At 40.0% G+C, this 12,104-nt stretch overlaps 1 protein-coding gene across 4 annotated transcripts in view; it reads left to right on the forward strand.

The window, feature by feature from the left end:
* Nucleotides 1-12,104, forward strand: part of MAP3K7 (mitogen-activated protein kinase kinase kinase 7) — a 60,208-nt gene that overhangs the window by 14,808 nt on the left and 33,296 nt on the right. For 3 of the 4 annotated variants that reach the window (XM_043889879.1, XM_043889880.1, XM_043889881.1), the window contains exons 3-7: nt 1,862-1,927; nt 2,432-2,477; nt 3,557-3,695; nt 7,344-7,468; nt 11,320-11,448. In XM_043889879.1, coding sequence (XP_043745814.1) covers nt 1,862-1,927; nt 2,432-2,477; nt 3,557-3,695; nt 7,344-7,468; nt 11,320-11,448 — 505 coding nt within the window. Of the gene's footprint in view, nt 1-1,861; nt 1,928-2,431; nt 2,478-3,537; nt 3,696-7,343; nt 7,469-11,319; nt 11,449-12,104 lie in introns of those variants that run through there. The other variant, XM_043889882.1, reaches the window with a different exon arrangement.

Genomic DNA, 12,104 nt, shown 5'->3' on the forward strand with positions numbered 1-12,104 from the left:
GTATTGGCAGTTTCCTAAAACTAGATAAAATCATATGTATTAAAGTCTAGGAATCCAGTCAAAAAGATGATAATAGCTTGGAGAAAAAATTTTTCATCAAAGTTATAGATACACGTAATTTAAACTGTTGAATGGTTCTCCATGTATTTTTATTAAAAATCCCTTGTATCTTCTCCCATCAAGTTTTCTGCTTCTCAGAGGCAGCTGCTTTGAGCTCATCCTTAGTTTTGTTTGATGTCCCCCAATCCAGAGACTCACACCTTCTCTAAAGAAGGTATTTTTATATTTCTATCTCTGTGTTTATCTCTGCATTAACTATATATTTAGAGAAGATATTATTACACCTTCTCTAAAGAGTCAACCTCTGATCTTTGGGACAATGAAGAGGCATTCACTAGCTGTTTGAGGCAGGGAAGGAGGGAATCTGCGGCCCAATTTTAGGCGCTCTCTCTCACGCCCTCTGTCAGTAAGAGCTCATGTGAATAGACGCCTGGTACCGTCACCGCTCCCCAGACTTTTGGAGGTTTTATGAATTAGATCTGGATGCTTCTCACCTTTTCTCATTTCCTTTTAGATCTGCAGTGTAAGTTATTGCTACTCATTTGGTTTCCAACTTCCAAAAATGTGTGCTGTTTTCTCATATCACGTTTTCTTCATCTTTCTGAGTTTGTCTTGAAAAAAAGTACCTTTCCTCTTTTGGTAGTATTTGATGGGGGAGCAAGAGTAAATGCTTGAACAGTCTGCTATGTAAAGCTCAGTACTTCAGAATCTTAACAAGGTGAAATATAATAAATGGTGATATTAAGTCTCTTAGGACTAAAAATCTAGAAATGTTGGCTATAGAAAAGTACAGCTTTCTAGTAGCATGTGGCAAAAAGGGTTACCTTTGGGCTTCATATGAGCCAGCAGTATTATGTAGATAATAGAGAAGGAGAGGAAGAAGAAAGAGGAAGAAGCAGAAAAGGAGGAGAAGAAAGAGCAGGGAGCAGTTTAGGGGGATATGTTAATATTAATTTGAGATATAGAGCAAGAGAAATAAGTACAGCCAAACTACTCACGGATCTCACTATGAATCATTGGATTGGATTCAGTTGGATAAAACTGGAAGTACCGAGACCAGTTAGAAGGAGGCTGTAGTAATTACTTCATTGGTTCAGATTGGAACTGCTAAGGCAAAGGCAGTTGTAATGGGAACTGAGAAGAGGAAATTAACTCAGGAGATAGGAGGTGGACGGAAGAGAAGGCAAGAGTGCAGATTTTAAGTCAGACAGACCAAAATTCAAACTCTGGTTCTACTACTTCCTAGCTCTAGGGTATTTAGCAACTCATTTAACCTACTCTGAGCCTTATCTTCAGGGCACCTTATCTTTAAAATGAAAGTGCTCATACCTGCCTTGCAAAGTTGTGAGGGTTACGCAGTATCTGTCAGGGGCCCCCAGTGCCCAGCACAGAGCGCTCCTTCAGCCGCAGCTCTGAAGATGAAGGTGGTGATGATGTGGCTTCCCCTGGTTTGGATACCTGAGCCCGGTGCCCTCTCAGGGGTGGCATCCTAACATTTCTTGGCAGACTTAATTGCTCCTGATTTGTAGTCAAGCCTTGTTCATAACTCCTGTTGTAGCCCTTTGCATGTTGCTTTAATTATTTATGTATGTATCTCTCCCACGACTAAACTGAGGACTCCAGGGTGGGGCTTCTGTACCATTGTGGGCAGGTGCTTATGATCACAGTGCCTGCTACCTAGGAAACTGTGATTGTTGAATGATTAAGCTAATGTTTTGTACAACCTTAAGATTTGAATGATGCTGTAAGATCACATCCTCAAAAGTTAGCACTTTTCAGAAGAAACCTTTTTTTGTTACAGCTTCGACAGTTATCCCGTGTGAACCATCCTAACATCGTAAAGCTCTATGGAGCCTGCTTGAACCCAGTAAGTCTGTCATTTTTTCATTTTACTCTGTCTGTGAAGAAAAAACATGGCAGATACACGCAGCGGTGTAGTTGATGAAGCTGTTTTGATCTGTCATATTATTTCTAAAGAAAATAATAATCATCATACTGTGTGTGCTTCTAATCTATTAGCAACACAGTGTAAGGGAAGAGTTGTCTTGGGTGGTCTTATCCAGTAACCTCATCTTCTTTGGAGATTCACAATAACCTGTGATAGCCTCTGTTCATTTGCACTGGAAAAAAATCCCCAAACATCTGGGATTATGTTTTTATATACATCTTCACTCTTAGACAGTGGGCCCCTAGAAGACAAGGTCTTAGATCATAGATACCTTTTTTTTTCCTCTAGTGCTGTTCAGATACTGGGGACCAAAAGAATGGTTTTTAAATGCATTTATAAAATCAAAGCTTGATCTAAGTTGTCTCTCAAGTTCCCTAGGATGCTGTAGCTCTGTGGTTAATTATTCTGACATGTTTCCTTCAGGTGTGTCTTGTAATGGAATATGCTGAAGGGGGCTCCTTGTATAATGGTGAGTGTCATTAGACCTGTCTTTATCTATTAGAGTAAAATAATTGAAAAGCTTTTAATACAAACTGTAAGTTACTTAATGTTCTTCACAATTTATCCTCAGAGTCCCAAAAGGAGATAGTTAAGAAATCTGCCAAAGCTTAAAAATCTGCTAAAGACAAGAGGCTACAACATTAGTATGTGAAATTTAGACATCTAAGTATAGTAATCTTTTAAATTGATGGTGTTCTTCATAACATTAAAAGCATTTACTTGCTTTTTAAATAGATTTTAAAGTATCTTCATACTTAGAACCTTTTCTTTTTGCCTTGTCTTAGCTTTCAGTCTCCTCATTTTAGAACTTTTTAACTACACATCCTTATTCTGCTTTATTTTGCCTCCCCCCCCCCAAAGTAAATTTGTGAAAATGTTCACTTTATGGAACATTTTAGTAACAATGAAAGGAGACTGTATTATTTAGTTCCCTTTACAGAACAGAGCTAATCCATTTAGTTACCTCTGTAGAACAGAGCTGTTTCACTCTAAGAAACACCAACCATATATATAGTCTCTTGTCACAGCATTTTTATAACATGTAGCATTTTATTTAGCTATGTCTACTGCTCATGTGTTTGTCATTGTTAATGGCTATCTAATGCTTCTGTGTTTTATTTTAAATTACTTCTAGTTTTTAGCTATTATAGAAAGCATAATTGTAAACATTTCATGCACATTATTTTGTTTTCTTCTATACTGTTTCTTTGTATCTCTTTAAAAGTACAGTATGCTATCAGTTGCTTATAATTTATATTATTGTGTGCACTGCATCTGTTGAGATTTTAAAAAGTGGTAATATATATTAATTGTATTTGAATATATGTATAATAGACGTCCTATTAAGTGTTAGGTACTTACGTGGTAGTTATCCATTTGAAATCATTAGCTATTTTTATCCTTTTATTTAGAAGAGAAGGAAGAGCAGGCCCGACGGGAGCATGTGCAGGAGAACACCTGGTCGAGTGTTCTGACGGGGCCTGTGTCCACCTTGTGTCTTTTGTTATGTGCAATAAAGTTCTTTTTAGTTTCTGCCTCTCTTTGCAGTGCTACACGGCGCTGAACCCCTGCCATACTACACCGCTGCCCACGCGATGAGCTGGTCTTTGCAGTGCTCCCAAGGAGTGGCCTATCTTCACAGCATGCAGCCCAAAGCTCTGATCCACAGGGACCTGAAGCCCCCGAAGTAAGTTCGAATAATGTGGGCTCTCTCTCCGCGCTCCCTACCCACTCCCGAATTGAAGCTGGTCATTGCACATCAGTGTTTCTTTTCTCTTCCCTTTTAGCTTGCTGAAGAATGTTTATTTTTAACACACCTCCATCATTTAGCCATCTAAACTTGTATTTTAGAACGTTGTCTTCAGTGGCATTTTTATTTTTAATAACTTCTACCTTAGATTATCATACTTCTAGATATGCTTCTGTTAGTCTGCGTCCTGTTTTGTGCCCACAGTATATTTTGGTTTCCCTGAACAGTTTCGTGAGAGCAGAGACAAGCCTGTCTCATTCCCTGTTGTATCCCTAACGAGCACAATGTCCACACATAGTCAACATTCCACCAGACTACACAGGGTGGTTATTATTTGCATTTTCAGAGAAAGGCAAAGGGCATTGCTGGCACGTCCGAGTAGAAACTGAAAATATTCTGGATTTCTTTATATTGTGGATTCTGGGACTCTGAAAGAACTTCAAAATTCCCTAAGTAAATATGTTTAAAGGCTGTAACTTCAGAGATTTTTTCCCCCCCAGGGGTACTCAAGTTAAAGAAAACATATATATTTTTGTCCCCATTTCTCTCTAATTTTTCTCTTTTCTATCCACTTGTGACAAAAAATCCCCCTGTGCCCCTTCTCCTCTACTGCTGGCCATCACATGGGTTCTCAGATAAGAGGTTTCCCCTCGGAAATCAGTCACAAGTATTCCATTCTCTTGACAGTGATTTAAAGCATCAAAGTATCCCTTCCAGGTAGAACTTCTCACTCTCCTTTCTAATCTGACGCACTCTACATAGGTTTCAACTCTTGGGATCTCCATTATCTCTGGTGTACCTTATTTCCATCTCCAGGCTTACACTGATTTCTCTTTCCCTGGGTCCTTGGTCAAATAATGTTTAAGTCCCAGGTTCATGATACTTCTTATTAACTTGACTCCCGAGATTGTTGTTGTAGCTACCTATCTTGGGTAGTAAAGAAGAAAGCAGTTTTTTTGGTCCCTGTTTTGGGAGATTGTGTTCTCCTTTCCCCACTCCCCAGATTAACACAGAGTTGAATTATCAGAGCAAATTTGTGAAAGTCATAGCTCTTATCCAGGAACAAACTGGCTGATTAAAAGGATGAGGCATGAAGGTGTTATGCCTTCATGATACAAGTATGAGGCATGAAGCATCCTTTTCCTGGAGGATCCAGAACCCATTAGATGCAAGACCCATCTGCACTGGGGCATGTTTGGCTTTGAAATGACAAATGATTTATTTAACAATATACTTTAAAGTAATCTCACAAAAGGCAGTTTTTTAGTTTTTAACATCTTTTGGATTCCATAGTTATACAGCTTAAACACCTACTTCTATTCTTCAACCACACCCTGTAAGTCCATAAATTTTAGGGTTATTTAACCAACCTATTTAGACAGACCAGATACGTCTTACCAAAGTCATCTGCAGCTAGGGACTCTGGTTTTGCTAATAAATACCATTAACATATTTCCAAGAGATACGGTCTAGGTCATTCCTTCCTCTCAGGCATTCTTACAGTTGGACTCATGGTGTAGTATGGGAAATTGGGGCACCCAGTATAGAAATTGGGCTTTGTCATTAGAATTTATTTTTTAGAAGGTACTGGGGGAAAGGAAACCCTTTGGAATGGCTGTGCTTTCATATATAACTGCGTATACAGACACATGTGCCCTGTCTTAGTGTCCCTGGAAAACCTGAGGAGCCTGCAGCCAGGAGGAGTGTTTAGAAGGCGCAGAGAGAAGGCTCCTGACGACAGAGTCGGGCGTTTCATACAGTCTCCACCTGTGCTCGTGCCCCCACCGTAGTCACCTCCTTGCTGGTTCATTCAGAATCTTACGAGTAAAGGGGTATTCACTGTAAATAGGAATAGTGTAAAAGTGATTCGAAAAATTGCTGTGATATTTTGAATATCCCAGAATGAAACCAAGAAGTCAGTTACAGAATTCTTCTCTTGGGTAAAGAGTAGTAAGAACTTAGCAATGTTGAAACAAGGAAAAATTTTTTGTTTGTTGAAGTGTATATAAAGGTAATTTGCACTTAGCATTCTTTCCACTTAAATTATCACAGAGGTATTTGTGGCATTATGGAGACATGAATAGTAGTTTATCTGGCTTACTTTAGTCATGATGGACTAAAAAAAACTAATGTTCTAAATCTGTCCAATTAGAATTTTGGAACAGAATTATATGCAAAGAATTTATAACTTCATGTAAATATCTGTATATAATGATATGAAAAAGATACCCAGGTAAGGGAATAAAGCAACATTATGTGTAGTGTAACCTAGACATGCTTAAAGCCCCATATGCTGCTCTTGACAGTGCTCTCAGGGGTCGTATAGTAATGTGGCTTTGACTCTTAAACTCACATGAGAAGAGTCTTGGTCCTCCAGCAGTATGGCAAACTGGGTAAACTGCAAAAATACCCAGCAGCAAACCCAGAGGTGCCACATCTTACAGCGAGCATCCTTTACGTGCGTAGGTGATCTTGGGAGAAGACAAGGGAGTCATTGAGCCAAAAGAGAGAGAGAACTGAGCCCTGAGTGGGTTCGGTGGTTCGTGGGTTTTGCTCCTGAAGTTCAAAGTGAACATTCCTGATTCATGTTCCAGACTCCGTCTGTCTTTTAGGTCAGAATCCTCTGCATTCAGTGACACATAGGGAAAGGAAAAGGAGTATACATGTATACACGTAGGAGATTTTTATGGATCAGGCTTGAAGGTGAAGTACGTCACATTCTGCTGGCTAGAATAGTCATGATAACCATACCTAATTGCTCAGAAGGCTGAGAAATGTACCCAAAAAGGAAAGGAAATAGGGTCAGTGAACAGCTAAGCAGCCTTGCTACATTAGGCTGACTAAAGATTCACTTCTGTTCACAGTAAGGTTAATAGGAGCAAAAAAGGTTTGGAAACTTTTGGCACCATGATCCACAGTAAGAACTACTTCACAGTCTGTCGTGTGTACGTAATAATGTGTGTAGACCTGAAACTGAACTTTCCTGAAACAATATTTAGTCTTAGTAATTGTGATACACTTTGATATTTTCTATTTTTTTTGTTTGTTTGTTTTGATGCTGTCATAATCTTCTGGGTTGTTTTGCAGTCTAGGTCCGCAGATATGTGATGTAGAATTTTTATGATTTAGATTTTATGACTAGGTTTCTACTTGCACCTTAAAAAACACTGGGGTAGGCAGATAAAGTCTAGGAGCCAACAGTTTATGAAGGTATTGCTGTCCATCCACTCCCATTTCAGAACACCATAATGTTCACTTACTAGATGTTTTTTAAAACCCCATTATTTTGGCCTAGAGAGAAGCATAGTCAAGAAAGATTATGGAGATAGAGTTGGAGACATTAAAATTTGAGTCTAGCAGTCACCCTAAGAACTGGCTTAAAGTCAACTTTTGCTGATATTCCTCTGCATTATTAAGCTATTACAGGTGACTGGTTCACATTTTACAGAAGTTGAATGGTGACATTTTGCTTATTAGCCTTTTCTATTTCCTCAAATGTCTTTTTTATTATAGAATCAAATACTGGTCTTATAACCTTTAATTCATTTCTTGGTTTATTTTTTGTCTTGTTTGTTTTTTAAACAGCTTGCTGCTGGTTGCAGGGGGGACAGTTTTAAAAATCTGTGATTTTGGTACAGCCTGTGACATTCAGACGCACATGACCAACAATAAGGGGAGTGCTGCTTGGATGGCACCTGAAGTTTTTGAAGGTAAAATAGCAAAAGCATGATGTGACATGATCTGCCTTATTACCCCATGTAAATCCAGTGTGTTTATGGCTTTCCCCTATTTACCTGATTTTATTTCTGCAAGGCGTTTACACAAGATACTTCCTAAAGTCTAAGGAAGTACTGCATAAATACAGCTTTAGATCTTGAATCTCATAGCAAGATTTCAGTTGTCTGTGAAGTTCAGGCATATGTACAGTTGACCCTCATGCTCAGATTCCACAACTGGAAAATTGCCTGCGTGTACCCTAAAATCAGTACTCATAATTCTTTTCATAAGTTATTCACAGGTATGCACAGAGCAAGAAAAGATGTTGCGTCGCCCAGCACACACGCTCCCGGCTGAGGTCAAAAGGGCGATGCTCTGCACTCCGTCAGTTCTCATCTGTATCACTTCTGTGACCTATTGAGGGCCTCATTTTTTCCCTTTTTTTGTACTTTGTGCTGATGATTTCACAGTTTAAAACAGCCTCTACGAGTAATATTGAAGTGCTTGCTAGTGTTCCTAAGTATCAGAAGGCTGTGATGTGTCTTACAGAGAAAATGTGCATGCTAGCTGGTCTGCATTCAGGCATGAGTTACAGTGCTTTTGGCCATGAGTTTAACATTAATGAATCAATGATTTATATTAAAAAAGATGTTTTAAACAGAAACACATGAAACAAGGTTAATATATTGATCAGTTGACAAAAATGTTTTGAAGAGGCTCACAGGAACCCAATCCTGTATTTCCTCTGGGAGGAAATGATTCACTGTTTACAAATTCACAGTTCAGTTCAGTTCAGTTCAGTTGCTCAGTCGTGTCCGACTCTTTGCGACCCCATGGACTGCAGCACACCAGGCCTACCTGTCCGTTGCCAACTCCTAGAGCTTACTCAACTCATGTCCATTGAGTCGATGATGGCATCCAACCATCTCATCCTCTGTCGTCCCCTTCTCCTCCTGCCTTCAGTCTTTCCCAGCATCAGGGTCTTTGCAGATGAGTCAGTTCTTCGCATCAGGTGGCCAAAGTGCTGAAGTTTCAGCTTCAGCGTCAGTCCTTGCAGTGAATATTCAGGACTGGTCTCCTTCAGGGTGGGCTGGTTGGAGCTCCTCGCAGTCCACGGGGCTCTCTCAAGAGTCAAGAGGACGCTCTCAAGAGTCTTTTCCAACGCTACAGTTCAAAAGCATCAATTCTTCAGCGCTCAGCTTTCTGTATAGTCCAACTCTCACATCCATACATGACTACTGGAAAAACTATAGCTTTGACTAGACAGACCTTTGTTGGCAAAGTCATGTCTCTGCTTTTTAATAAGCTGTCTAGGTTGGTCATAACTTTTCTTCCAAGGAGCAAACGTCTTTTAATTTCATGGCTGCAGTCACCATCTGCAGTGATTTTGGAGCCCAGAAAAATAAAGTCTGACACTGTTTCCACTGTTTCCCCATTTATTTGCCATGAAGTGATGGGACCAGATGCCATGATCTTAGTTTTCTAAATGTTGAGCTTTAAGCCAACTTTTTCACTCTCCTCTTTCACTTTCATCAAGAGGCTCTTTAGTTCTTCTTTGCTTTCTGCCATGCAGGTGGTGTCATTTGCATATCTGAGGTTTTTGATTTTCTCCCAGCAATCTTGATTCCAGCTTGTGCTTCTTCCAGCCCAGCATTTCTCATGATGTCCTCTGCATGTAAATTAAATAAGCAGGGTGACAGTATTCAGCCTTGACGTACTCCTTTGCCTATTTGGAACCGGTCTGTTGTTCATGCCCAGTTCTAACTGTTGCTTCCTGACCTGCATACAGATTTCTCAGGAGGCAGGTCAGGTGGTCTGTTAGTCTCATCTCTTTAAGAATTTTCCAGAGTTTATCATGGTCCACACAGTCAAAAGTTTGGCATAGTCAATAAAGCAGAAGTAGATGTTTTTCTGGAACTCTCTTACTTTTTCGATGATCCAGCAGATGTTGGCAATTTGATCTCTGGTTTCTCTGCATTTTCTAAATCCAGCTTGAACATCTGGAAGTTCACAGTTCATGTACTGTTGAAGCCTGGCTTGGAGAATTTTTAGCATTATTTTACTAGTGTGTGAGATGAGTGCAGTTGTGCGGTAGTTTGAGCGTTCTTTGGCATTGCCTTTCCTGGGATTGGGATGAAAGCTGACCTTCTCCAGCCCCGCTCACTGCAGACTCTGTAGGAGAATGCAGGGAGGGACGGGGACCCAGTGCGCTTTCTGTTGGTGAAACGTCAGCATTCAGAGCTCCGGAACATGCCTTAGAAAGAATGCAGGTAACTTAAGCTCTAAGAGAGTGGTCCATAAGTTGCATATGAGGTTTCTGTATAAAAACATCAATTATCTTTTAAATAATTGAGAAAAGTTGAACTGAAGACGTGTGATTCATACATTAGAAGGTATGAAAGCCCATGAAATTCAGACACATTGAATAATTGGATCCCAATTTTCAGTTTTATTTTTGATGAATTTAAAGTTTTTCGTTCTTTGTTTTTAGCCACCAAGAGAAAGAAATTTGCTCTGCAGCTGGTCCCTTGAGTGGAGCTATTTTGCCAGAAAGTTCAGTTAAAATGTTTGTGGACAAGCTCATGTTAAATTATAAAAGGTTAAATCATGCCACTTGTTTTAAGTTCATATGTAGAATACACATAATTGGCATTGTTTTGAAATTATGTATTTAATGTGACTTTCTTTGAGTTAAAATAGCACAGTTATTACTGTAGTGTGGAGAACAGAAAGATTTGTTTTTACAGAAGAACCCGGAAGTAAAAGTTAGTGTTAATTGTTTAGAGCAAGAAAACGCAGACTATTAGGCTGTGTAGATTTCTTCATTTCTGAAAGGTGTCAGCACCTGTGGTTCAAGTCAGACTGTGGTGTCACCGTCCTGGTCATAGTGCCCACTGCGTGGGGCACACGCGAGGCGCGTCCGTAGATGCTGTCGTCATAACTGGTCATTCTCACAGTGGGCTGTTGATGGGTTTTAGGGTTTTGTTTGTTTGTTTATCAGCTGATTGACAGCTGACTTACAGTTATGTACATTCTGCTGCATAAATCTGCTTACTGTAAATTTGGTATTTGTAGTTTTCCTGCTTACAACTTACTTTTAAGTTTGCAAGTTAATAATTTATCTCACCAGATATTTTGGAAAAAAAAAATCTTCACACTAGATTAGAAATTTCTTCTGCTTTGATAGTGTTTTCCATCCAGAGAAAGTGAGAAGAAAATTTTATGATTAAGCAATTACAGAAAGGAATAAGAAATTACAGAAAGGAATGTACAAGTTGTTTTAATTCTCTGCCCCAGAGAAAATATGTTTAAAAAAAGATAAGGTCTACATTTCTTGACAAGAAGGTAGAAAATGACTAACTTTCTAAAGTGGGTTTGTGTTTTTTTTCCTCTTTATTGGATGATAATTGTTTCACAGCATGGTGGTCTCTGCTGTACATCCGTGCAGATCAGTCATAACTAGACGTGTGTGTGTGTCTGTGTGTGTGTGTCTGTGTGTGTGTGTGTGTGTGTGCCCCCCTTCCTTCTGAGCCTCCCTGCCCACCCCGACCCCAAGTCCAGGTCATCGCAGAGCGCCAGGCTGGGGTCCCTGTGTACACAGCAGCTTCCTGCCAGTTGTCTGTTTTATGCATGGTAGAGTACATTTCTGAGTGCGTTATTCATACTTACCTCATTCTAAAATGTAGTTTTTGCAGAGACTTGGGGTCTTCAGAAAGTTTCTCAGCCATACCTGTGGCAGTCTCTTGTTTTTGTACATGATGCTTATTCTTAAAATTTATGAAAGCCGTTCCTTCTGTAAGTCATGTGGGGAAAAGTCTTGAAATTTTACTACCTTTTTTTCTAGGTAGCAATTACAGTGAAAAATGTGATGTCTTCAGCTGGGGTATTATCCTTTGGGAAGTGATAACACGTCGGAAACCCTTTGATGAAATTGGTGGCCCAGCGTTCCGTATCATGTGGGCTGTTCATAACGGTTTGTGACGGTTTTCTTCAGTATGTTTTGTATATTTCTTATTTGGAAATTGTTTCTCCCCCAAAGAAGACCATTTATCCCCAGTATTAAAGTGTACGATGTCTTGTAACCAGCCTCCAGCCCTCCCTGCCCTGACACCAACGTCGAGCAGAACGGGGGCAGTCCTGGCTCTGGACAGAGGTGAGAAGGTCCGCTCACTGTGCCCACGCGGAAGAGGCCATCAGTGGACGGCCAGAGCCAGCTGCCCCGTCGCCTCTCCCCAGCAGACAGGGACACGTTGGACTGGGCGCTGTGGGGAAAAAAAAACTTTCTCACATGGTTAAGATAATTAGGGAGCTATTGCTTTTTTTTGTTGAAGAAGCAGTGTCTCACTGAGGAGAGAAAGCAAAGCATTTTAAGTACGAGTTGTTACTTAAGCTTCTAAACTAACTTCATAAAGGCAAAACGCGAAGTGCATCACATAGTCTAGCTTTTTAGCTTCTCATTCATCCTTATGATGTGAGTGCTATTATTGCCCCATTTTACAGCTTTCCACATTAGGAAGCTGAGACCTAGAGCAGCTAGTAATTTGCCTAGGGTCACAGGTTTAGTAAGTGGTGCTGCTAAGGTTAGATCTGGGTGTTTCTGACTCAAATGTCCATGTTTTTAAGTTATAT

This window comes from Cervus elaphus, chromosome 28, assembly GCF_910594005.1.
Source record: "Cervus elaphus chromosome 28, mCerEla1.1, whole genome shotgun sequence".
In the NCBI taxonomy this organism is placed as follows: Eukaryota; Metazoa; Chordata; class Mammalia; order Artiodactyla; family Cervidae; genus Cervus; species Cervus elaphus.